General features: G+C 36.3%; 2 protein-coding genes across 4 annotated transcripts; both read right to left on the bottom strand.

Moving 5' to 3' along the window:
• Nucleotides 1-1,974: 1,974 nt before the first annotated feature.
• Nucleotides 1,975-18,201, bottom strand: LOC306855154 (uncharacterized protein). 3 transcript variants are annotated; one of them, XM_079393616.1, is made up of 9 exons: nt 18,073-18,201; nt 13,297-13,402; nt 12,765-12,890; nt 10,412-10,570; nt 9,953-10,043; nt 9,590-9,870; nt 7,377-7,454; nt 7,182-7,219; nt 1,975-3,362 (listed from the first exon to the last, which is right to left on the bottom strand). In XM_079393616.1, exons 1-9 carry the CDS (start codon nt 18,133-18,135, stop codon nt 2,958-2,960), a joined length of 1,347 nt encoding a protein of 448 aa, XP_079249742.1. In that variant the 5' UTR covers nt 18,136-18,201; the 3' UTR covers nt 1,975-2,957. The 3 variants fall into 3 exon arrangements, with proteins under 3 accessions (XP_079249742.1, XP_079249741.1, XP_079249740.1); XM_079393615.1 differs by having other exon boundaries at nt 2,822-3,359; nt 18,073-18,186; XM_079393614.1 differs by having other exon boundaries at nt 2,822-3,362; nt 7,182-7,216; nt 18,073-18,186.
• A 1,305-nt stretch (nt 18,202-19,506) lies between these two features.
• LOC306855467 (uncharacterized protein) lies at nt 19,507-26,809 on the bottom strand. The gene is made up of 4 exons (XM_079394211.1): nt 26,669-26,809; nt 26,207-26,226; nt 25,088-25,274; nt 19,507-20,569 (listed from the first exon to the last, which is right to left on the bottom strand). The coding sequence occupies exons 1-4, from the start codon at nt 26,745-26,747 to the stop codon at nt 20,346-20,348; spliced, it is 510 nt and encodes a 169-aa protein (XP_079250337.1). The 5' UTR covers nt 26,748-26,809; the 3' UTR covers nt 19,507-20,345.
• Nucleotides 26,810-27,793: the final 984 nt, after the last annotated feature.

Below are 27,793 nucleotides of genomic sequence, written 5' to 3'. Positions count from 1 at the left end.
AACCACAGTTCGGTCTTGACTACACTGTAGTTTGCACAGTTGTCAGTGTATAAGATTTCTGTAAAGGGAAATACATAAATCAAAGCAATGCATAGCAAAAAAAAGGGATCTCATTCTGATGTAATGCTAAAATAATAGCTTGCGTTATAATAAAAAAGTAATATAGACAATTGTGAATATAACTGTGCTTTATAAAAGTGCATATACAAAACATTTACAAAAAACATTCATTTTTACAAGTTTTAAAAAACTTAAAAAATAACTATATACATATTCTGCCATAATTTTTGACAATATACTTGGCAATACAATATATACAAAATGTTGATTTTCCATTGTAATATATTTAGATATAATATCTAAGAAATATAATATTTTTAGGTATATAACATCTAAAAGTGTTGCACAACCTGTGCTGTAATAGAAGGTTGTACTCATTTTTCATTCATCTCACAAAACACATTCAGTGAGTCTATAAATGATATGACAAAATATAAACAGTATGAGAGTACAACACCTTGGACATTTGTAAGGGAGGTAGAGAAATTAACAACCACTGGGAGGCACTAGCTTCATATATCTACATTTATATTATAGAAATATCATTGATTTGGTCTCACCAGGGAGGTGTAAAAACTTTTTCCCTATCAAATTTCAATGACAGTTACTGAAGAGTGATAGCAATCATAAAACTTTACAATGAAAAAAAAAGAAAGAATTTGCACTAGTGCTCGACCGATATGTCAATAGGGCCAATATTTAATATTTTAAATGATCGGTATTGTCAACTTAACCTACTTGGTGAGTTTTGCCCAATAGACTTTTGGCATAAAATCTAATGCAAATTATAATTTTTTTAGGGGTGCAATTAAGTGCAATTTACTCTAAACAAAACTAAATCTGCCTTCAACCACCCTGCTCTTCAGATACAAGCATCGGATGGAGAAAAACACCATTTAGCACTTTAGTAATATGTGAGCTTACATATCAATCTATTTTACATGTCAGACTTACATATTAAAGGAATAGATCACCCAAAAATGAAATAAATAGCTGAAAACGGATTCATCCTCAGGCCATTAAAGATTAAAGAGTTTTTCATTGGGCCACATTTGGAAAAAACTATCATTACTTCACTTCCTCACCAACGGATCTCTGCATTTACATCTGGCCAAAATATTAGTCCATACGTCATTATAATACTTCCTCCAGTGAAAAAGACCATCCCCTGTTGTCCACTCACATTAAAGTCCACTATCATATTTGTTCAGAACTGTTTTCGCTTGTAAACAGTGCTTGATCCGTGCATATTTCAGACGAGATGACATTTTCACTGGAGAAAGCAGTATTATGAATAGAGGAATCATATTTTAGCTGGAAGTAACAGTTAAAAACGTCTTGATGGGTTTGTTTCACAGCTTTATTTGAAAGATTGATGGACTGGAGTGGTGTGGATTACTGGGATGTTTTTTTTAGCTCTCATTCTGACGGCACCCATTCACTGCAGAGCATCCATTGGTGAGCAAGTGATGTAATGCTGCATTTCTGATGAAGAAACAAACTCATCTACATCTTGGTTGGCCCGAGAGCCAGCAAATTTTCATTTTAAGGTCATTTAATTCTTTCTGAAATAATGCAATATAGTGCTGTCAAATGATTAATCATGATTAATCACATCCAAAATAAAAGTTTTTGTTTACGTAATATATGAATGAATGAACAAATATATATTATGTATACATAAATACACACACATGCAGTATATATTTTATAATTTATATAATTATATTCTTATATTTAATATATAAACATAACATATTTTTCTTAAATATATACATGCATGTGTTTGTATTACACAGTATACACACATATATTATGTAGACAAAAACTACATACGTGTGTGTGTGTGTGTGTGTATATATATACACACACACACACAGCACTAATGCAATACATGTCTTTTTTTATCTGTTTAACATTACATTAGAGCCCTACACGGGCCTCAAATTTAGGCCCTAGCCCAGCCCATGTCTGACAGCGTATCACAATTACCAGCCCGAGTCCAACCCGAGCCCGTACGTCTTTTATCCCCTTCTCCCAAAACAGCTTATTCTACTGTTTCAGCTATTAAAATAGTTCAGTTTCGTATGTAATGGCAAAGTGATTATATTTTAATCATTATATATAAGGGTCTACTTTTATTTGTGTGCACTCACAATATCAACAAAACGTTGTGCTTTTATAAAATAAAGAAAAGCTGATGCGCTTTCTGCCGTCTTGAACAGGAGCACTTCACAAAAATGAACCGAAACTCAGCGAATACGAGCCTCACAGACATGATAAACATATCTATAGAAAGCTTTAAATTACTATTTAAACAAATAAAACAATTCGGAAAACAAAAACTATTTAATTCTAGTCATAATCATAATCCATAAAGATGCATTTCTCTCTAAAGGCACGTCTAATGAGGAGACGGCGAGTCAGTATCGGCAACTTCATCCTTGCGAAACGGACTCACTATTAGTAAATAATTCAAATATCTCCTTAGTATTTCCCCCGGACACATTTATGGTAATTACTTTTGCTGGGGCTTTCCAGCAAGCTTTAGCCTATTGCAGAACTCTTCAGCTGCGCTGACGGCACTCGCTGCTGCTGCAGGACACTAAACACCATCGAGCCGCTCTTGACAGTGGCGGTGGCACGGTCTCGTGTTGTTTGCACTAGAGCATCTTTTTTTTTCATCACTAATTGATGGATGTCTAAAATATAAAAATAAGGAGAAGCCTAAAACAGGTCCGAGGCCCGGTCCGCGTCTGAACTATGACGTGAAAATTGGCCCCTAGAGGCATAAAAAAGTCGGGACCCGTTGGGCCCGGGCTGAAATGCAGGGCTTTACATTGCATTTAGCAACTCGCAAGTGTATTTCTCTAAACATATACATTTGATCAGTCCAATCAGAAGACACACTTGCCGCTCTCCTGCACTGACTGCAGAGCTTCTTTGCCGTCCTCTTGCTGGCAGGATATACAGACCTCTTCTTGAGAAAGCGGCACCGGAGCTTCAACATGGGGTGTCCGTGCAGATGTGTTGAGAGGGATGGAGCAGGACGTTGTCGTTGGGTTCAATTGGCAGTTGAAGGTGGCCGTGATGCTGAGATTGACCATAGGGCTGGAGACGGACGGCTGCTCCGGTATGGACTCCTCCTGACTGGTGCGCTCCAGCCAGTCAGCGCTGCTGTGACTGGAGTCTGGCTGACTCTGGCTGTCCGATGAAGTCATGGACGGCTCCTTCTGGCACCTGTCGATGGATAACAGGCGCTGATAATCAGGTGTGCTGTTTGCTGAGGTATCCTGCTCCTGCTGAAGAGAACAAGAGATGGGAAAGCGATGAAATGAGTATGCAATGTGCTTGATTTGATATGCCATTTTAATCTTTTTCCGTATTATTTGATTAGATTAATGCAAATATGCAAAACAACCACATTTAGTTCTTAGATGATAAATTCAAGTCACTCTTGAGTTAAATATGTAATGCAGAAAAGAGGTCATGTGACAAGTTAGTAATGTTTGAAGCATTTGTTGTTGTATGGCAAACTGCATCGTTTTAGTAGAGAAGGTAAACGGACTAAACAGATTGTGAATAGCATACTAGCATACTACCATTTCTGAAATAAAAAGACAACAGAAATATTAAGAGTGGTATGCTAGTATGCTATTCCTTTAAATGGAAGAAAATAAGAATTACACTCTTGATATATCTTTATAGTAGGAGTAGTATTCTATTTCTGTCTATGAAAGAAAACAAGATATGCATCTATATTTAGCAGAAATAGTAAGAGTAGTATGCTATTCCTTTATATGGAAGAAAACAACTAATGTGTGTGCATAATTATTAGGCAAGTTGATATTCTGATCATATTTTTTATCGATTTAAAACATCTTTTAATTTTGCTAAAAGATGCCTTATATTCACAGGTTTTCTTTGACAGGTAAAATGGGCCAAAAAGAGATTTAACACACTAAAAAGCCAAAAATGAAGGTGAAGAATTAGGTATTAAACCAGGAATTAAACATCAGGAACCCTTTAGTCTCCAGAGCCACCGATTTCCAGAACTGCACACTCTATAAGGAGTCTCTAGAAGAACAAGGTATCAGGTTCTCAAAGACTTTGCTAAAGGAATCCTGAAACATGAGCCCCACTTCATAAGAATCACAAGATGAAGTGCTGTGAAGTACATGAAGACAGAGAGGGGGACCAACACTACTTGCTCTTGTATCACGGTTTATCACAAGAATTTATCTTCCAGAATTTGGCAGTAAGTTTTGGGAGTTCATTTTAAGCTGGGGACACACTTCACAACTAGCGGAAACATACTAAGACTGACCTCAACACACTTAAAGACCGTTACCATCGACCGGAGCAGATTCTAGTCTTTGACAGTCAGAGAGGAGCACAAACCTAATGACTGAGTCAGTCTGCTACACAACACACTTAACGACTGCAGGTAACGATTGGAAAAATTCTGCCGAACCAAAAAGAAAAGCTCTCACAAAAACCACAGCCGCTCCCGCCCCGCCACAGACAACACCAGTGCTTTTCCCTATTGAGACGTTAAGGTTTGTTTGACTTTTCTAAGTTTGTGCTTAATATAACACAAAACATTAGCTTTCCTGCTATGTTGGTTTTCCAAATAAACGCCAGAGCAATGTGTCTTGAATATGTTTTGCATTATAAGTCCGATGACTCTTTCTTTTTGGAATTATTGCTTGAGTAGACGCATTTGTCTTTTCAGTTCCCTTAATTATAACATATCTAGTGCTATTTTTAAATGTTTAGCCAAGCAACATGTTAATTATTTCATGTAAGTCTAAAATCAGGGATTATAAATGAATTGGTTCTAAGTAAAAACAGAATTTTTTTTTTTTTTACTTTCTTTTTGAAGAATAGAAGAAATAGGCTATTCGTTGTTCCTATATTGGTTATGAAGAAAATTCGTTAGCCTTGCATATTTGTTATTAAGTTGATTTAAAAATCTTAATTCGTGAAAATTTAAGAAGTTCAAAGTTAAGAAAAAAAACTTTTATTGGACTGCAGATCGAAATAAAAGAATTCTTGATATTCTTTAAAATGAGAGAAATCACTGACATCATTTAGGCTAGGCTACTTTCATGGACTGCAAAAAAAAAGCTTATTAAAACTTGCAGTGTTAACTTATGAATTAAAAGAAAGACAAGAAATAAATCACAACAAGAACAATAAAAAAAAATATTTTTTTTTTTTACAAAATTACAAAATTAATGCTGAATGATGTTTGACAGTGAACACATCTCCACTGCATAACCACATACAATCGCGGATGTCACTCGCAAATCGTTGTGAAAACAACTGGCAACGACTGGTTCTTGAATTCTAAGATTATAATCTTTAGACACCACACACTATGAGACTGAGCCCAACTGGAACAGACCCTTTACGACCGGGCACGATCAGCTGTCAGTAATAAATGCCATTCATAATCAGCCTCACAATCGTGCAGTGTGTTCTCGGCTTTAAGTCCATCCCCTACCCTGAAAGATCTATCATGCTCATTGTTAGTAGCAGATCACACCATGACCTCTGGTGTCTGACTTGAACTGGTGCTTGTACCTCAGGAGTCACTCTCAACCTCAATCTGTCCTTCCTTAAAAATCAGTCTTCATGTACTTCAAGACACTTCAGCTTACTTCAGGAGACTCCAGGTCATTCGCAGTTCTGGAAAACAGTGCTACTGGTTCCTGATTGTTTAATTCTTCACCTTACTTCTTTAAAGTGCCACTATTATGGTAATGAAAGGTTCATATTTTGGTTTTGGGAGTCCCCAACAACAGGTTGACATGCATGCAAGGTCAAAAAACACTGTCATTGTTTTATAATATGCATTTATTTTTTACCTTACTTGCTCAACGACTCCCAAACAATTCGCTCAACTATTAAATTTTCCAAACCCCTCCTTTGTGTGACGCTAATCTACGGTGATTGGTCTCATTTTCATTTCATCATGCCTGCAATGCCTGATAAAGCAGCGTTTGTGAGCGCAGTGCTGCTTTGTGTACAGCGTTACCGGGGAAAGCTCTATTTTTACCGCTCCAAAAGTTGCACCTAGTGGCAAAGAATGAATTAGCATTTTCATTCAGACCCATGTGAAAAGACCAACAAGTGGGCAGGAAATATGCTAATGTTACATGTTGAGGTCAATTATATGACTGACAGACTGCAACGGTTTGAGTTAAAAATCTTTGTTTGTGTTCTGCTGAAGAAACAAAGTCACCTACATCTTGGAAGCCCTGGGAGTAAGCAGATAAACATAAAAAATTTATTTTTGGGTGAACTATCCCTTTAATTTTGCAATTTTGATAACACTTCAGTATAGGGACCATTTCTCACTATTAACTAGTTCTTTATTAGCATGCTTATTATCAACACGTTGGCTGTTTATTAGTGCGTATAAAGCACATATTCTGCATCCCTAATCCTCCCCTAAACCTAAACTTAACAACTACCTTACTAACGATTAATAAGCAGCAGATTAGGAGTTTATTGAGGCAAAAGTCATAGTTAATAGTTAGTTTGTTAATAGCGAGACTTAATATAAAGTGACCACAATTTCTATAATATTTCCTCCTCCTCATGGGCATTTAATAATTTGTCACTTTCCAGTGTGTTGAATCTCTCTTTTTTTAGCATCATGCTCAATAATTATCCACACCTGAATGTAAGGCGTTTTTCACTATATCTCACTTAAATGATTATATACAAAATTAATAGTATTTACTAAGATTGATGTGGTTTGGAATTGGTAAAAGGTGTTTGGAAAAAAACTTGCCTAACAATTATGCATGCACTGTATATTTTTGTATGGCAGAACTAAAAATAGTAGTATGCTATTTCTTTAAATGGAAGAAAATGAGATGCACTCTTGCTATATCTTTATATGGCAGAAACAGTAAGAGCAGTGTGCTACATTGAATTAAATTAACATTATGACGAAAAAAAATTAAAAATCAGTTTAAAAACAAGTGCTAGTAGTTTAGCTGTGGTTTGCTTTTTCCATGCAACTTGTTTGACAGTAAAGCAGCACCAAAATAATGGCTTTAAACATACTATTTTTCATTGTATACAGTACAAACTTGAAAGCGTACCTTGTTGGCATCTGTGATCGGAACCTTTTGTAAACCTGCTGGAGGAACAAAGTGAAAACATTTCACATAATTGATGATGCTGGTTACAAGAGAAGCTAATCTAAATCTAAAGTGCTGACAACATTTTAACTCAGCAACCAAAATCAGTTTTCTGATCTCAGTCTGTTGAAATTGAAATGAAAATGCTCACAGTACCTTTCCTCTTTCGTAACTTGCAAGTGATAATCCCCAACACTGCCAATGTCAGCAAAACCAGCACGCAAACAACAAAGACTGGAGAGCACAGAGAAAAAGACAGAATCAGAGAAGACAACCCAGTTGAAGAACAATGAAATGTCAACAGTGATAGCAAGGGAGGAAGGAAATGTGAACAAATTCAAACAACAAGCAAAGCATCAAAAAGTCACTTGTTGGCAGATATATGAATACAAACTCATAACATTGATTAATGGTTCACTTATAAAAGTACCATGTTATTTGAATATGGTGCTATTCTTTAAAGCACCTCCATGAAGTACAATTTAAATATTAAGTTATCACTCATAGAGTGCAATAGTCGGGTTCTGGAAATAAAAGTTCAATTTTAACTCACAAATCTTTAAAAACAGGCCTGCTGTGAGATACGATGGTATATGCTGTTATTGAAGCCATCAGCCTGCGTTATTTCAACTGCAGAATTCCAGATGAAAAACTACACTATTCATGATTGTGCAGAGAAATTTCCAGTATCTGAGGAACTGCAAATTGGACTAAAAATACTCTTTAGCACCCATCCACTCCTCTAATGCTCTAAGAACATTCTGCTAACATTCCCAGTGATTTATGAATGTTCTTTAAAGAGTCAAAATGTCAAATATGAACATTAAAGGGTTAGTTCACCCAAAAATGAAAATTAGCCTGTGATAGACACCCTCAAAGGGCATTCTAGGTGTATATGACTTTCTTCTTTCAGATGAATCCAATCGGAGTTATATAAAAAAATGGTCCTGGCCCCTCCAAGCCTTACAATGGGGTAAGCTGTTTTTGTCACCAGTCCAGAAGACGTGAAATAAAGTGTGCACATCTGTAATAAAACGTGCCTCACACGGCTCCGGGGGGTGAATAAAGGCATCCTGCGTTTTTAAAAGAAAAATATCCATATTTTGAACGTAATAAACACTTTTTCTCACTTCCGCTGACTGTCGTACGTAGGACATATGAGATATGCTAGTCTCGCAGAAGCAAAGGAAGCAAAATTTCCTTACTTTAGCAAAGGAAAACCAGTCTTCTCTTGGCTTACATCACAATTCTCTGACATTTTTCCTTTACAAATCCTCGTTTTGTGCTTCTAATTCTTGACCAGCATTTTGTTTTGTTCTCTCTCCGCGCTCGTCACTAATCACGCAACGCCGCTGTCCTACATCATCCGCCTGGATGGCTTACAACAGTCAGCGGAAGAGAGAAAAAAAGTGTTTTTTACGTTTGAAATATGGATGCCTTTATTCACCCCCTGGAGCCGTGTGAGGCACGTTTTATTACAGATGCGCGCTTTATTTCACGTCTTCTGGACTGTTGACCAAAAGCACCCGCTTACCCCCATTGTATGGTTTGGAGGAGCCATGGCAATTTTTTATATAACTCCGATTGGATTCATCTGAAAGAAGAAAGTCATATACACCTAGGATGCTTTGATGGTGAGTAAAATACAGGATAATTTTCATTTTTGGGTGAACTATCCCTTTAAGGAATGATTCCACTTTATTATTTTGCAAACATTATGGGAATGTTACTTTTGAATGTTTTCTGAACGTTCTGAAACAACTAGTACCATTTAAAATTTTAGTTTTTTTGAAGACTTTTTTATATATGTATGACCTTGCCAGAATCTTCTGAGAATGCTCTCTGTTAGCTGGTGGAGAGTCAATCTTTGTACCACCAATTAACCATCAATTTTCATGAGATTATGTAAATCAAAATGCGTCATCGGATTGTATTTCTTTTTCCCCTCATTCAAAAAATAAAGTACATTTGTCTTTTCGCTTAATTTTCAAATACTCTTTTGTTTAAAATCAAAGTTTGTAATGCGATTCACTTCATAGCTTATTGGTTTGGTCCATGGCTTAAAACAGTTTAACAAAGACTTTTTAAAAACCCTTTTGGAAAAAAATGAATAGGAAAAGTACTTCTGGAACCAAAGCTGCTGAAAAAGTGGGCGGGCACTGTTGAACTCTATTAAAGGCTGCTTTGAAATTCTTGATTCTGATTTGCTGATCACAGGACTCAATCATCGTTGCATAATTTTCGCAACTGACCTTTGTTCAAAGCGACTTATTTCCTCCATAGCAAATGTTATTCTGATAGCATGGTAACACTGTGGTACTTTTATATGGGTTGTAAACTAAATTCTAGTGACATGGCCTCATATTTACCAGTGTAGTAGATAATCTCTTCTGAACTTTTGCTGATTGTTGTTGATGTGCTTGGTGTCGTGTTGCTCGATGGAGGCAGAGATGTGGGGGTGGTCGTGTTCATGCGCCGTGTTTCCTCCTTTTGTTTTGGCTGAGGATGCTCGAATGAACTCTGAAGAGGAGCCGTATTAACCATGTGGAGCACAGCCGTTGTTGCTGTTGTTGATGGTGGTGGTGGCGTCATCTCACACAACGTGTCACTTGTAGAGTTGCCAAGTCTCAAAGCTGACCTGCCTTCACATCTAACAGAGAAAAAGACAAATAAGCCATATGCATGTGTGTGTATTTGTAAGTAGTGAGTCTTTCTTTCTATTTGCATCTTACTGTGTGTGTGGTTTACACCGCTCAGCATTACTGTGGTTTGAAAACTTTTCAGGCGGACATGATGCACACTTGAAATCAGATGTAGGTGATCCTGCATTCACAAACACAGCAAAATTATGATAACACATAGCATTAGCCTATTAAAACAAATGACTTTATGTATTTGACTGGATAAACTGACTAAAAATCCAAGTTTAAATAACTGGAAATCATTTTCTACTTGTGGGTTTAGTGGGTGTAGATATTGAGGGGAAGGGCATTTGAAAACTAGAGCATTTTATTGGACAAAAGTCCAGTGAGTCATAAATATTTTTTTATTTTCCCAGAAGAGACTGTATATTTTATATGTGCATGTGTTAAAAGTGAATTTCGTCAACTTTTATGTTGGTGAGTTTAGAGCTATAGAGATATAGACTAAAGGCTACACAACTCTAATCAAAAGATTATTTAGCCTCTTACCTTCTTTGGTGACATATTCACCAGGTTTGCAGGATCTATATTTTTTACATTCCTCACATTCATTATTGAAATCATGCTTCGAACAGAACATCCCAGGCTTGCAAACGCAAACAGCTTTGGTATCAGCAGAGCAGTTTGTGCCATAAATCAGTCCTTTCACTAACCAGAAGAAATGAACAGCAAGTCCGTTAGAAATTGAAAAGGGAAAAAATTGAATATTATAATAATACAAGAAAATTCGGTAACACTTTACTATAATTACCCATTTGTTAACACTGGTTAATTATATAAGTTAACATGAACTAAGAAAGAAAAATACTTCTGAAGCATTTATGAAAGTTCATATTAATTTCAACAATGCAATATTAAAGTCAATATTATTTAATGGACCTCATATGAACAGTTGTATTTTTATAAACTAACAAAGATTAATAAATACTAACAAATGTACTGCTTATCGTTAATGTATTAAGTAACATTAACGAATGGGACGTTATTGTAAAATGTTACTGTAAATTCATAAGTGATATAAACTATATGTTTATGAAGAATGCAAATTGTCATCATTTACTCTTCAGACATATGGTAGCTTTGTGTGTGGAATAGCCAAACATTAAAGTCATTTGTGTAGCTTGAAAGCCTCTGGTCACCATTCACCTTCATTGAGCAGAAAAGTGAGGTGCTGAACTTCTCATTTTGTGGTTTACCAAAAAAAGAAGGGTTTGGAAGGCCAGACGGATTTTGAATGAGCCATTTCTTTTAGGGTGCTTTCAAACCTAGTTCATTTGAGCCCTCCAAACAGAGCTCGATTCAGTTCGTATATGTGAACCAACTAAACTGATTTCAAGTGACCCCCTAAAAGGACCCAAAAGCGAACCGTACTCATCCTCAAGCCATCCTAGGTGTATATGACTTTCTTCTTTCAGACTAGGGCTGTGCGATTTGGGGAAAATATCTAATTGCGATATTTTTGACAAATATTGCGATTGCGATTTTAAATTTGCAAAGTCAAGCTTCAGTTCAATATTGTCAATAACGTGCAGCACAGTATGAGTATCGTTACCCTGCTGAAAAACAACAACAACAAAAAAAACACAGAAATTCTTACAGTTTCCATAAAAACCGTTACAAAATTCCTTTTTGTTTTGAGCATTATTCCAATAGGAATTACTGTTGTTCTATTGGTTGCCATCTGTCCAAATAAAGTCCAATAAAGTGCGTTCACCCATCATAAAAAGTACTCCATGTGACTCCGGGGTTAATAAAGGCCTCCTGAACCGAATCGATGCATGTGTGTAAGACGAATATCTATATTTAAAACTTTAGAAACCGTAATCTCTAACTTTTGCTAACTGAGAGAGGCGTTCCAGCGGATGATGTAGGACATAGGCGTAATGTAAGCTCCAGTGAGTCTCTACTTGGCTTTTATCGTAATCTTCTGTCATTTGTCTTTACAAATCCTCATTTTATCCTTCTAATTCGTGACTTTGTTTTGCTCTCTCCTCAGCGCTTCCATGTTCCACTTCCACATTTGTCACCGCGTTCACCTTTGTCCTCCGTTACTCTTGTCGTGAGCGCATGTATGACCGTTAGTAGAAACTAGGAATTACGGTTTATAAAGTTTTAAATATGGATATTTTTTCTCACACAAATGCATTGCTTCACTCCAGGAGGCCTTTATTAACCACGTGGAGCACTTTCTTTGATTGATGGGCGCACTTTATTGTACTATTGAATATCAACAGCCATTCACTGCCATTATAGAGTTTGGAAGAGCCAGGCCATTTTTTTATATAACTCAGATTGTATTCATCTGACAGAAGAAAGTCATATACACCTAGGATGGGTCGAGGGTGAGTAAATCATAGAGTAATTTTCATTTTTGGGTGAACTATCCCTTTAAAAGGTTTCACAATAGGGGTAATGAAACAAAAGATGCTGGAAATATCTTACTCAGGACAGCACTAAATAAAAAATAACATGCATTTTGTATGATCTCTCTTATTTTGGTAAAATTATCCACATTTTCACAGATTCTGCAAGGGGTTCCCAAACTTTCGATCCCCACTGTATATGTATCAGTTTTATGTTCTAGTTTCAAGGCTTTGGCAATTGTATATAGTTTGAATATGTTGTTTGTTTTGTATTTTTGAGTGCACACATAAATGTATATATTTGCTACGTAACAAAGTAACGTGTACAATTTTGAGTGAAGTTGAATAAAACGTTGATTACAAAAAAAATGTAAAAACAAAGTATATGTGAAAACACCCTTAGATGTATACCAATTCCAGATTAGTACTGAAAGAAGCCTTTTTGACCGTGGAGTGTTTTATTAAAATAGTCAACTCACCATCTCTACACTTTGGACAAGAGAAACAGTTTGGAAAATGGTTTATATTTTCTGAGTAACGTCCATCTTGGCAGGGTTCACAGATGGTGTTCGAAATACTGGTGCATGGAATAGACAGACGAGTTCCTAGAATAAACATAAATACATCAGAGGCCAGTTATAAATTAGTTACAATGTTAAGACTGTCTTAAGAACTAGTTTGACTAAAGGCTGGAATAAACTACACGACTGGCTTTGACTTTCGGCAACTAGCGTGCACTTCTCCATACTGTAAATCAGTGGAAAATTGGGGCAAAAATGGTGTATTGTATTCCAGACTTAACTAGCAGTTAACCAAGTGGTAATCAGTCTTACTTTTCAGATTCAAATTAGACCAGCGTAACATTTTATGTAACTGAATTAAAAAAAGTTATGACCAGTCTTGATGACTCTATATAGTTTATGTGACTGGCCACGGAACTTGGAGTTGCTTCAAAATGTCACAAAAACAGTGCTATTTCTTCTGAATTACTCTCTGCGCTTTACAACCTACCTGGTTGGCATCTACTGCAGCACAGTTCCAGGTTTTTGACGTAATATTCGGAGGATGGATTGTTACAAGTCATGGAAGTTCCAACTGGTCTATATGGCAGAGGTGTCTATGAAAACAAAAGAGAAAAAGCCAAAACTGTCACTGACATTTTCCTTGGATTATCAGGAACTGATTCTTGTCTTGTGAACGAAACACTGCCCACCACTTCCTCAGAGTCACAATATATGTCTTCTCTTTGAGTCTTTTCCCAAGGATGCTAATGCTGCTGCTAGAGTATGTAGTGCAGGACAGTTTATTTGGCGCAGGCTTTTGCACGAGTTTCACTGGCATGAAATATCTCAAAAACGAATACACTGATGTGATAGTGTCAGATCTGCACTTGTCAGCTACAACAAAGAAGCTCAGTAACAAGTGACAAACTATGATATTTAGTCATTTTGATAATGAGAAATGTACCCTCTTTTAACAGTTTAACAGAAACACAACCTTTTGTGTCAGCAAGAATCTACTAACAGCTTCATCAATGAATGAACAACTATTTTTAGTGATGCACAAAAAAAGGTTTTGCTAAAATATATTGAGAGGCGGCTCATTGCCGAAGAACTTTACTACGATCAGTTAATTGATCAATTTATCATAAAGAGTTGAAACTAGCCTAATTTCATTTTATTTTCCGTTTCCATTTTCAGCGAAATTAAAACTTTCTGTCAGTGCATTGCTTCTTTTTCAGCGACAATTTTATAAAATAGGCTTTTGTAAAGTAATTCTATAAATCTTAGCATAATATTAGGCGACAGCCACCCTGATATCTACAAACAGGAATCACCATCAACTATTAATTTGGCACAGTCAAATCTGTGATATACCATTGAATTTGACCAAAATGGGTTTTTCCATGCTGTTGCTGATGTAAATATAGATATGAATAAACATGACAATTTACTGACAGGAAATGGGACATATAGATGTTGGCATCTAGACTTTTACTGATCTGAAAACTATGCAAATTTTGCATAATGACATTCTCACGCTGGTCAGTAGAATTTGGAAATGACAGAATGAAGTAACTGACTTTATATTCTACTTTCCTTTAGCCTACACAGATAAGAGGCCAACCACACATGCATGGTATTTTTACAGTGGAAAGTGCTGTGAACCGATGCAAATGGCCAAAATGGGCCAAGGGCAATGGAGAGTGGCAAAGATAAAAGACTGATGTTTATCTGACCTTTAATGACCTAAGTGCTCACCACTATAATGGGTCTTTCCTGGCAGATTTGCATGCATACAGAGACTCTGCGGTGTCTGAGTGCAGTAGGTGTCCATGCAGAACTCCAAATGAATTCAAACACGATCAACACTGACGGGAGGTGGGGTGGGGCGAGCTGTTGTGGAGCAGAGAAGCTCAAAAGCAGAAGGAAATGACTGATAACTAGCTAAATAATAACGTGCAAATTAGTGAGGGAAAAACAGTAATGACTGGGAAACGCAGATCGGGAAACCAGACAAGCTGTTCAGAGGAAAAGCAAAGGGACTTTTGCAAAATGTTGGGAACTTTCTGACTGCTCTGAAAGTCCAGCTTAAATTTGTTTATCTGTTTTCAAAACATGCCACAGATCAAATTTGCCAAGAGTTAATTTATATTTCTTGATATGAATATCATATTTGTATGGAAGCACGCTTCCGCCACTGAATAAAAAAGAAAAAAGAAGGTATTTGCAACAATATCTCGCAATTCTGACTTTTTTTTCTTGCAACATGTCAATTCTGATTTTTTTTTCTTGCAACATGTCAATTCTGATTTTTTATTTTTTTCTCAGAATTACATAAACTCGGCATTGTGAGTTATAAAATCAGAATATAAACTCGCAATTGCAATAAATATATATTTATAATATAAAATATATATTCTGACTTTTTTCTCACAATTGCAAGGTTGTATTTTGCAATTCTGAGTTTATAAAAAATAAAATCAGAATCATTCTCAGTGTGAACCCTCAAATGGTTAAAATTGGATTCAGCAAGAAACACAGAGTGTTGAGTCTGTATCGGCACTATTACTGATCTCAACATCTAAAAAAGGAAGTTGCCAGAGGATTGCACTTTCTGCCACAGACCAAAATGCACAGAATGATTTAAGAATTGTCGCAATTGAATGACACACATGTGGTGGCTTCTGACAAATGACTCATTTATAACTGACTGAAAGAAACTGTCTGAGATAAAAGGGCTACCATTGAAGTCAACACCAAATCAAAATTTTAGCTTATGAAAACAATTTCTGCAAGAAATTCACATCCTGATATAACCAAACAGATCAGACGTTACGAAAAATGACTGCATCATCTCTAAAACCACTGATATCTTCTCAGCCAAATGACAAGCGCTGAAGATGTTAAGAGGAAATTGCTGAGGTGTATTACTGGGAAACGACCCACATATACTTCCTCCATGCAACAGTGCGCTTTACTGAAATACGGAGACTGAGTGCTTATCTTCACAGTATCAGCATCCATGTAAGCCAGCCAAACCAGTGTAAAAGCCTCTCTCTGAGCCGATTACACCAACAAGCCCTAACACATTTACACACTGCATGCAAAAAGCACACACGTGTTTCTAGTTAAAAATGCATGCAACCTAATCAAGATCATTCAGTAATCTGTACATGAATATATTTATTATTTAAGCAACTACGTGCTACTTGTTCTGAACTTCAACATGTTTTTCGGTCAAAGCAGGTTTATTTTCCTGTAACTTGTAGATCATGCACGTGTAATTATAACAAGTAGAGCAAGTGGAACCTGCGGTGTAAGTTTTTAAAGAGTTGACTAAAGAGACAGAGACAGGGCTGTTTAACAAGACTTCATTTACATTCGCTCTTGAAATGTGGTAAAGTACGCGGATGTGTTCTAGTTAATCTGCGATATACGTGAACTCCCCACCTTCTCAATCTAGACCACAAGAACATCTAGCTAGAAAAATGATTTGACATTACACTGGATACTTCCTTTCTAGACAGCACTTGCGGTAGGCAGCTTATCACCCTATGATGCCCAAAGATTCTGCACACTGGGTTATTATGGTAAGAACTGCACTCTTTGTAGGGTTCGGGTTTTTCCTCATGCTTATGTCCAATAATATTGTCTATGTTGGCACTGTAGATAAATAGGCTTCGTCTATGCCAATCATGCCCAAAATGTTGCCTAAATAGACAGCACACTATGTTTTAAGATACCTACACTCTTAAAAAATCACGTTTCTTTACTGGCATCAAGGGTTCCATAAAGAACATCCACAGAATCTTTTCATTCCACAAAACTTTAAAGTGGAAGAAGGTTCTTCAAACTAAGAAAAATCCCATGTCCACTGTTGCACACTTTGTTTTGCCAGTCCATATAGGCAGTATATTATGCTTTATGATGCCGCCTGTAGGCAGGTCACTCGGTTTTTTCCCAAATATAGGCCATCTAGATTGACAGTATGCTGGGTTTCGCATATGCCCATTATGACAAGATACGGTCTAAGTAGAGTGGTGCTTATGCCCAAAATGCTATCTAACTAGGCAGCACACCATGTTTTAAGATACTTATGTTGCTAAACATAACTGGATAGGTAGTTCGCTAGTTTTGCCTATAGTGTCTCCAAAAATGCTGTGCACACTGAAAAAACGGCATATGATGGTTAGGAATGTTTTGAAGCATGACTGGTTTGAGCTGCTTTAACCTGGTCCTGGTCCTAAGCAACTGGCTCCTGCTCAGGACCAGCTCATGATCAACTAAGGACCAGTTTAAACCAGCTCAAACCAGCTGCCATACTTCAAGACATACCTAACCAGTGTATGCGGGTTTTTTTACCCAGCTCATTTTGGTTTGCCAAAGACATGTAGAAATGCTGTCTATGTAGGCAGTATATTATGTTTTATGATGCCCAAACCATCTAGGTAGGCAGGTCACTTGGTTTTTCTTGTCGACCACCGTTCTCAAAAATACCACCTAGGTAGGCAAACTTGCTAAGTTTTGATGAAGAATATAGAGTCTAAGTAGACTAGTGCCCAAGATGCCCAAAATGTTATCTTAAGCATGCTATTTTTAAAAATACCCATGAAGCTCAAGAAAGCAGTTTGGGTGGGTGACTCTAGTTTTTCCAATCTTGTGGCCAAAAATGCTGTGAAATACTTACGCCCAGCTCAATTAGTTTTGCCAAAGACACTTGAAAATGCTGTCTATGTAGGCAGTTACATTAAGCTTTATGATCCCTAAAATGCCTTATAGGTAGGCAGGTCACTAGATTTTCCATCATTTCCAAAAAAAATATACAATTTAGGACGCTGCCCAAAAAGCCTATGCAACACACTGTTTTAAGATGTCTATAATGCCTATATAAGATGTCAAGACATGTAGTACATTAGGTCACTATGCCACCCACAATGTTGTCTACGTAGGCAGCATACTAGGTCTAGGTAGAAAGCGCACTAGAGTAGCCGATGCACGTGATAGACACAGCAGTAGGCAGCGCACTACGGATTGAGACACAAGCCAAGCACGCAGCCTCTGCTGGAAATTCCAACAGCGCAAGAACAGAACACAACTGAAATTAAATATATCTTTCATTTCTACGACACACTCTTAGAATCCGAGAATAACGTTTGCTTTTCGTTTAGTGTTTTTCAGAAGAATCTTTTCATCTCTTATCAAAACACACTTGTGAAAGTCATATAAGTATAAGAATGAATCATTGCATTGCGTTGTCAGCAACACATATAAACCTGTTTGTTACCTTCCCTTCTGCCACTCGCCACACCGCCGCCATAAATAATAACCGTGAGATGAGAATCAGCATGATCCTTCAGCGACCCGCGCGACTGAACTCAAATTACTGACCATCAGTCCGGAAATGTAGCACGGCAGTCCCCCTGTAACCAGGAAGCGACACAAACACACAGACCTCGGAGTGACATGAGCTCCTCCTGCACTGACTGTACAGTCAAACACTTTCAACACTGGACTGAGGATTTAGGAAAAAATACAAATGTATAGATACATGATGGAGAAATAATTGATGTTCTGAACTGTTTCTATGTGTTTCTAAATTTGTGAAAATTATGTAAAATTTTCAGTTAAGGCATTCAAATGTTATATATTTGGAAAATGCAAAAGAAAATAAACAAATATGTGCAGTGTACATATAAATCCATCAATTGTAGACTATACATTGTGATAGATAGATAGACAGATAGACAGATAGATAGACAGACAGACAGAGATAGATAGATAGATAGATAGATAGATAGATAGATAGATAGATAGATAGATAGATAGATAGATAGATAGATAGATAGATAGATAGATAGATAGATAGATGATAGACAGACAGACAGAGAGACAGACAGACAGACAGACAGATAGATGATAGACAGACAGATACAAACAGACAGACAGACAGACAGATAGATGATAGACAGACAGATACAAACAGACAGACAGACAGATAGACAGACAGACAGACAGACAGAGATAGATAGATAGATAGATGATAGACAGACAGACAGACAGACAGAGAGACAGACAGACAGACAGATAGACAGATAGATAGACAGACAGATAGACAAACAGACAGATAGACAGACAGACAGACAGATGATAGACAGACAGATACAAACAGACAGACAGACAGACAGATAGATGATAGACAGATACAAACAGACAGACAGACAGACAGACAGATAGATGATAGACAGACAGATACAAACAGACAGACAGACAGACAGATAGATGATAGACAGATACAAACAGACAGACAGACAGACAGATAGACAGACAGACAGACAGACAGACAGACAGATAGATGATAGACAGACAGATACAAACAGACAGACAGACAGATAGATGATAGACAGATACAAACAGACAGACAGACAGACAGATAGACAGACAGACAGACAGACAGACAGATAGATGATAGACAGACAGATACAAACAGACAGACAGACAGACAGATAGATGATAGACAGACAGATACAAACAGACAGACAGACAGACAGACAGACAGACAGATAGATAGATAGATAGATAGATAGATAGATAGATAGATAGATAGATAGATAGATAGATAGATAGATAGATAGATAGATAGATAGATAGATAGATAGATAGATAGATAGAATGGCAGGCTGATAGGAAGAACAATAGATTGAACAGTAGATAGAGTTATGTAATTGTTGAAGGAATGGACTTTATTGACTTGATATTAATGAAGAATCAGAACACCTTTACAAATGTTACAATCAAACATTCATGTACACTGCAAATAAAGCAAAACGACAAGCTCAAGTGAATGGAGGATGTGAAATGAATGAAGAAATGTCATTCTGAACATGTGCTGTAAAGGTTGCAGGCAGACACAGTCTGTCCCAACCAGACCTCCTACAACAGTCAAATCAGACACCTTCTTTCCGAAGGTGAGGCTGGGTATTTTTAGATATGCATATGAAACACCCACATAGTTGAACAAAAGTCTAATTAAAAACATACAGGCGCAGTCGTTAGGTTCTCGACCACTCGCTTAAACAATAAAACAATTCATACACATCATGTGCATTTCAGTTATGCTGCCTCTGTCTTATAGGATATTCGTTTTGAAAACTCATAACACCTTTGAGGGTGTTTTTCTCACCCTTTCGTCTGTACCTCCTGTGCACAGTCTTCATGCGTGTTTTTGTCCCATTTTTGCTGCAGCAGCGATTCAGACGTGCAATTCTAAAAACTGACAAACTTAAATTAAGCATAAATCTCTTCCTCGATGTGCAAAAATAGCAAAAGTCATTACTCAGCGTTTTCCATCTTGTACATCTGCGCATTCCGTATTCGTCATACAGTGCAATCAAGGTAACCTGTACATTTTTCCAGCGTGCATGTTTCTCTGGAACCAAAACCATGACTTGGCCATTGCTGATGCCATGCTTTACCAGGAATCATATCTGGCCACTTGTGATTTTCAGCCTTGTGATTCAACCTGGAATCTTCCTAAAGGCCATCATGAAGTTCAAGTTCTCACTTTCCAGTTGCCGGCACAGGAAAACTCAAGCTCAGTTCCTCCTTGGCCTCTTCCTGTGCGCTTATTTTTATTCTGACCTCTTGCGAGGGTGGATTTGACTCTTGCTGCGGCAGTGTGCTGATGAGGGGAACACCTTCTTCACGAACTCCTACCTCTTCCTTTTTATCACCCGAGTTGGAGCCCAAAATCACCGTTCCAGGAGAGTAGATGTAGATGTACCCTATTATAGACAAATAATGATTAAGTCAACTGGCTTTTCTACTTAAAATGAAAAATGACCCCTATTAAAGCCTTAGGTATTCTTTTTTAAATAAGTCTCTTATGCTTACCGAGGCTGCATTTATTTGACCAATAAAACAGTAAAAACAGAAATATTCTGAAATATTATTACAATTTAAAATAAATGGTTTGTATCTGAATATATTTCAAAACGTAATTTATTCCTGTGATGCAGCGCTGAATTTTCAGCATCACATGATCCTTCAGAAATCATATAATATGCTGATTTGCTGCTTAATTATTTTGAGTTATCTTGAATTATTATTGGTGCTTAATTAATGGTTCCTATTACCATCAGTATTTTTGCTGCGTAATATTTTTGTATACTCCAGACTTTTAGTAGTGTATCACAGTTTCCACAAAAATATTAAGAATAAATCACATCCTATTGTGCATTGCACTCAATCTAGCATTATGGGATTGCGTTCTCCAGAAAGCATACAGCTTTCTTTCAAAACAAGGCACCATAATGTTGCTGCTTGCCTTTTGAAATAGCAGACAGAGAGGAACCAAGAGCAAGGTTTATTTTTCCACTTATCTTTTATCCTTATTCAGTTTGCCACAGCTATCATTTATTATGGCCATTTTTGTTATTGCGGATTACTGAGTCTTGGTTATAATCTTTAGCAGGAAATCCAAATCAATTAAAAAAGCAACTATGTTGTAAAAAGGGGGGGAGGGGGTTACAGATCAGGAAGTAAAAGAGGAAATTTAGACAATAGTGGACTAAGATAAAGAGCTCTGTGATTAAGTGTTCAGGAAACATGTGAAGCTAATGGAAGTTCGTCACACATCAAATAAACATTTAAAGTCCATGTAAAGGCAATTCAGAGAATTGTTTCTAAATACATTATAATATGTTAGAAATGTATTGCTGAGACACGTTAGAAAGACTGTGAATGATGTAGTAATGAATTAAGGCATTAGACAGGGCCTAAAATCACATCTCGATGGTGCACTGGATCCACTGAACTTGGCCCCTCCCCTAACACTATAATAACTTGAGCGCATTAGCATCAACGGTTCACGAGTTTGCCATTAGTTACTGTAGCCTACAGTTTGCCAGCTAGCTATGCCTTAGTCATGTATAAACGCATATTACGTGTCGTATGGCTGTGTAAATCTAATTGGGAGCAACCATTCAGGTTGTAGCGTTATTTGATAGTTGATAGAGATTTTTGATAGAGTAAGATTTCTCGCCAGTTAAAACAAAAAAAAATATTCTTTGAAAGGTATTTCAAAATGCCTCTCGTTTGTAAATTAATAGTTGCCCATAAATAAACAGCTAGTCGTCCTTTACTCTTTTCACTACATCAAAAGTAAATGAGGTATACTGCCAGCCTTCAAAAAAGACAAAAAGCAATGCAAAAAGTGATGTTCTTACTCTGTATTTTTCAGAAGTGGGTAGAGTATTAAAAAAACTGTGTTTTTTTATGCCAAATTTAACCAGTTACGTCAGTCAATCACAATACTATAACACTATAATTTTTTCCAGCATCAATAAAAGCCATCTTTACACTGTAAAGGTGTAACAGCTGCATCTGACATGGCATTTATGTTTATTACTGTTTAATGTTGCTCATGTACACATATTTACACAAAAATCGCATTATGTAAATAGCCCAGCATTTTTTTAAAATAAGGAACCCATTAGAAGGTGAAGCAGCAATATCATGAAAAAAATCATTATTGCTGATTATTGCTCTTGACATAATGTAATAATAATAATGATCATTAATATCGATTAGAACTAATAGAAGGGGAAAAGCATGAACCGTTTATGAATTGCTTTTTACAGATTAGCCTAGACAATCAAGACTTCACCTTGGTTATTTAAGTAGCTATCATGAAAAACATAACAGTTATTCAAACTGGGAATAGACTATATAAAGAAAGTGAGCAAAGAACACCAAAGCGGTCCCATGACTTCAGTCTGATGGGAGTTCTGCACTTTTGCAAAAACTCCCATTTTAATCACTGAAGCTGCTGTCTACTGTCACACTCTCTCGGGAACAGGGAAACGCGTAGGCGAGGAACTTCTTAAACTTAGAATTTATTTGCTCAGAAACTCAGAGATCGCAGGAGACACCGAGGACGACGATCAGACCAGACACAGAGGAAACACAGGGCTTATGAACACAGATAATTAATGATACAGGGCTGGGGACTAATAAACTAATGAGAACAAACGAGGACAGGAACAGGAACTAACCAAATATGGGCACGAGAGGAGGGGGAAACAAGACACAGGACTGACATCTACACTATAAAATCAGTTTCTTACATAGCATGGGCCCTATGAAATATGCTTTATTTTATTTTAAAAAATATATATTTTTCAATTTATTTTTTTCTGTTTTAATTTTTCTAGACTCTGTTTCAATGGTTAAATAAAATGTTATTAATCAAAAAGCATGTCATGAAACTCACTATATTAAACAGCAAATTATTAAAAGTTCAACAAAAATAAAAATGTTAAGGCCCTATGATTTTTCTTTTTTTTTTTCCGAAATTCAGCTTGATTTTTTTCCCAAATTCTGTTGTCCATTAATTTTCTGAATTGTATTTTAGAGGTCTCATTAAATAATAATCAAATCAAATGCATCTCTAATTAATTGATTTTATATTTTATATATAAAAATATTTATTATTATTTATTACTTTAAATAAATTTATGTTAGATCAATTCTGGTAAATATTCCTTATTTAAATAATAATTGTATTACTAGTAGTTGTACTGTCATTACACTAAGTAATATTTCTGTCATGGTTTCTTCAAGTTAAAGCAAACTTTTATTTTGTCGGGTTGCTGTGAAGACCTTTAGGTTTCTGTTTGTATATGACAACGATAGTTTTACTCAAAAGAAACGGTCAAATGCTGATGAAGTGACTCTCAGAGCAGTTCTAGAGATTATGTTCATGTGCTCATGTACTGTATTCATGTATATATTGAGGCAGCAGATACTGAAAACACTGCCAGCGTCACGCATGCTTCAGTATGTATGTAGTAAACTAAACCGCGCATCAGACGTGCAGAACACGCAGGATTCATATTTAAATGGCATTTTTGCAACTTAATATTTACAGATACTAGTCCATATCGTGTTTCGATTTAAGTATACTGACCTATTTTTCATATATCCATCAAACATTTGGCAAATTCTGTGACATCCCACGATATAAGGTAAACTCAGTTTTTAGGTCTGGATTTCATGATTCCGTCCACGTTTTCCACATTCCAGAAATCATAGAGCCCTATATAGCCTATTTTATGCAGTTCATTGTTTATGCTGATGAGAGAATTCGTGAATGCAGATTTAGAATTCAGTCAATGAGCATGCGCACTGAACATCTGCATGCGGTGACGAATCAAAACGCCTCTGATTGGACATATCATTCATAAACTCAACAGAAATATGTGACTGGTTAATGCTCAAAACTGCGTTTAAAAAGAAATCTGATGTAAATCTACTATAAATGACATGTTCCGTCACCTACAGGATCCTCACATGCGATAGCCTACTAGCGGGACAACTTCTTTATGTTTACAGACGTGACGTAATGACGCAGCAGCATGCTCCAATTTCCCGCGAAAACCTACCCGTAACACTCAAATTAGAAAACATTATTATACCGCAGCTTTAAGTAAAGAGAGGAACGCCTCCCAGGGTAGAGAAGTGCAGTATTATTGTTAGAAATGTACTGGAGTTAAAGTAAAAGTACCCACCTTTAAATCTACTCTTAAAAGTACACATTTTCTAAAGATTTACTCTAGTAAACAGAGTAAATGTACTTTGTTACTACCCACCTCTGGTATTTTTGTTGTGATTTCCAGTTCAATACTAAAAAAAACTGTTAAACCAACATACATTTAATTGAGATGCAAAAATTTTGTGACAAAATTATCAAAAGTGAGTTTTTCTTAAAACAAAGCACAATATATGCCAATAGGCCCATACATATAAACTTGATTCAAAATGAAAACATGTTTATTTTTCTTACCCCATTGGCAGATTTATTTATTTATATTTTTCTGTTTTAAGTATGTACACACTTCATTTTTCACATTAAATCTCATATCAAGTAAATGTACCTTAGTTTAAGAATGTGCTGTGCTGGAAAACAATACAAAAATACTGAGGAAAAGTAGCACTTTCTGCAGTGACCTTATGAACTATAATCCAGAAGTCATACAACAGATCTGAGTGAGAAACTAAAATTAAATTCAAGAGCTGTAGTAGAAGGGAAGTTACTCACAAAAGCTATGTTATGGTTCAAGAACACTTGAAATATAGTACAAAAGTCGTACATTTCTGTGATGCTTTTTTTTGACCTTTTTAATCATGACTGAATTGTTGTTCCTTTAAAAAATTTTTTTTTACAAAAGATCATGTACAGTAAGTTCAAATTCAAATGCAATACAATTCAAATTCAACATAAAGACATTTACAGGACTCACCTACAGTATTGCTGACGTTCTCACCCTTCCCATTGTGCTCCATTGTGACCTGCTGCAGCCCTGTACTCTGACCTTTGACCTCTCTGCCATCACTGCCGAGAGGTATCTCAGTCTCCAAGGTGTGGGATTGGGAATTGGATGAAATTTGATGGTCACCTGCAGTTTGACTCCAGTGTTGATGATCTTCCTACAGGGACCATGAAACAAAATTAAAGGGGCCTTATCATTTTAAAGGAATAGTTCACCCAAAAAAATTAAAATTTGCATAATCTCCCTTAGGCCAAGATGTAGATGAGTTTGTTTCTTCATGGGATCAGATTTGGAGAAATGTAGCATTACATCAGTTGCTCATCAATGGATCCTCTGCAGTGAATGGGTGCCGTCAGAATGAGAGACCAAACAGTTGATTAAAAACAACACAATAATATCCGCAAGTAATCCACGTGACTGCAGTGCATCAGTTAATGTCTTGTGAAGTGAAAGGTTGCATGTTTGTAAGAAACAAATCAATCAATAACACGTTTTTAACCTCAAACTGTTGCTTCTGGCTAAAATGCAAAAATGTACAAAATTCTATAAAATCTATAAAATTGCTTACTACAGTGAAAAAATGTGAATCAGGTGAGAAATATGCAGATATCAAGCACCGTTTGCAAGCAAAAACAGTCCAAAACAGTTCTAAACAAATAAGTCAATGGATTTCGATTTGACTTTTTCACTCGTTATTATCGATTATAAACGTATATTTTGACCAGAAATGACAGTTTGAAGATAAAATACCTTATTGATCAATTTGTTTATTACTAACACATAGCTTTTGGCTTTACAAGAACTGAAGTTGTGTGGATTATTGTGATGCTTTTATTAGCTATTTGGACTCTCGTTCTGACGGCACCCATTCACTGCAGAGGATCCACTGGTGAGCAAGTGATGCAATGCTACATTTCTCCAAATCTGTTTCCATCAAGAAACAAACTCACCTACCTCTTGGATGGCCTGAGGGAGAGTAAATGCTTAGCAAATTTTTAATTTTAGGTGAACTATTGATTTAACGCGACATATATTAACTAAATCAAGTTAATTTAATTTATTGTGACATGCAATCAGAAAAGTACTTACACTTCCTCCTTTTATTAAACCTAAAATGAAAACAAGAAATAAGTCAAAAGTAGCATATGTCAGACAGTATAAGCAGCTCATGTAGGTGCAACAGCGACTGTGTGAACTGTGTGTTGCATGCCTAGGCGTTCTGTGGTTTCTCAGGTTTTATGGATGTGTTATATGCATGTCATTCTGAAACACTGTGAATGTTTATGTTGAGTCTGACCTTATGGGAATTAAAACACGTGAGAGACAATGCAATGCGCTTTACTGTAAGAAGCAATCTGGGTGGATTCCAGGCCACTTATAGCCACTACACTGCACTTTAGACATGACAATTCTGTACTGTGGTTCAAAAGGAGTTTCTTGCTTTTAGACTATTACTGCTGACAAACACAGTGTCATTGCAGACTTGTGTTATTTGTAACCTATCGTATGCTGAAGCATGCAAAAGATCCATTGCATTTTAGTCTTCCATACCAATCCATTTTAAAAAGGTTTTCTTTGCCCCGTTTTTCATCAGCATACAGAATCCAACCATGAACAAGATAATCGTCATTAAGAACAATAGCAGCAGCCAATGGGACTGTCTTTCCTCTGATGTGTCTGTGAATGGTGCAGTGACCCCTGGTGATGACAAGAAGAAACGTATTAAACTTATTTTACTCGGTGTGCTTCCTGAGTTTTCTAACAGTTAGTGCAACAGAATGTAATTACATTTTAAATACATTTTCTGTTGGATGTTATTTAACCAGTTTTTTGTCTACAAATTATTACTCATTACTATAAAGATTTTCACATTTGTTATTATTATTATTTAAATCAGCATAAATTAAAAACAGCATACTACCAAAATATAAAAAAATACTACCATATTATAGAAATATTTTAATGTGACATTTGTGGATTTATTTATTTTTTGGATGAAGGGAATTGTAATATTTCTACAATAGGCTTAATTTTATTTATGCAAAATGTATGTCCTTTATCAATATTATTTTAGTATCAATAAGATACTTGGCAACAGGCTGAAATATTATATATATATATAATTTTATTATTATTTATTATTATTAGTTTCAGTTTTAGCTCATTATAATAACCCTGTTCTTTATTTAATTTATTCTGGTGATATATGGGATATTCTTTACAGGTTTCATGAGATAAATCTATTGCTTTCCAAAAATGTATATTCAATACATCCCAACAGTGAATAGAGTGTCATGCGTTTATCAATACCTGTCAAGAGGATGGAAGTGTTAGTGATAGGGAATGTATTGATAATGATATTTGTGGTAGTTGACAAGGTGGACAAGGATGGCATCACTGTGGTGACATTCACACACTCTCTGTCCTGTGTCGCTGTGCCCTCATTGAGCATTATCATCCCCAACTGAGCACATCTGTGGAAAAGTGCACAGAGATAATACATGAGACAAGAGCAGGTCGGTCTTAATTTTGCATGTTTGTAAGGCAGCACTGGTTTTATATTCTTCAGATACTCTGGCTAGTGTTTGTTCTAAACCCTCTACTACATAATCTGCAAATAATTCAACCTCAGATTGAACTTTCCCAGATGGGATGTTCAGAATTCAAAATAACCTT

This window comes from Barbus barbus (genome assembly GCF_936440315.1).
Source record: "Barbus barbus genome assembly, chromosome: 35".
NCBI classification, from domain to species: domain Eukaryota; kingdom Metazoa; phylum Chordata; class Actinopteri; order Cypriniformes; family Cyprinidae; genus Barbus; species Barbus barbus.
This window is presented reverse-complemented; position numbering and strand designations above follow the sequence as displayed.

Excerpts from the sequence above, each read along its gene's own strand:
- LOC306855154 (XM_079393616.1), bottom strand. The coding sequence starts at position 18,135 with ATGCTGATTCTCATCTCACGGTTATTATTTATGGCGGCGGTGTGGCGA. Across the intron at positions 10,571-12,764 it reads TTGTCCAAAGTGTAGAGATG|TGAAAGGACTGATTTATGGC; the intron begins GTGAGTTGACTA and ends TCTTCTGGTTAG. Across the intron at positions 3,363-7,181 it reads CGATCACAGATGCCAACAAG|CAGGAGCAGGATACCTCAGC; the intron begins GTACGCTTTCAA and ends TGTTCTCTTCAG.
- LOC306855467 (XM_079394211.1), bottom strand. The coding sequence starts at position 26,747 with ATGACGATTATCTTGTTCATGGTTGGATTCTGTATGCTGATGAAAAAC. Across the intron at positions 25,275-26,206 it reads GTTTAATAAAAGGAGGAAGT|GAAGATCATCAACACTGGAG; the intron begins GTAAGTACTTTT and ends TGGTCCCTGTAG. Across the intron at positions 20,570-25,087 it reads GAACGTCAGCAATACTGTAG|GGTACATCTACATCTACTCT; the intron begins GTGAGTCCTGTA and ends TGTCTATAATAG.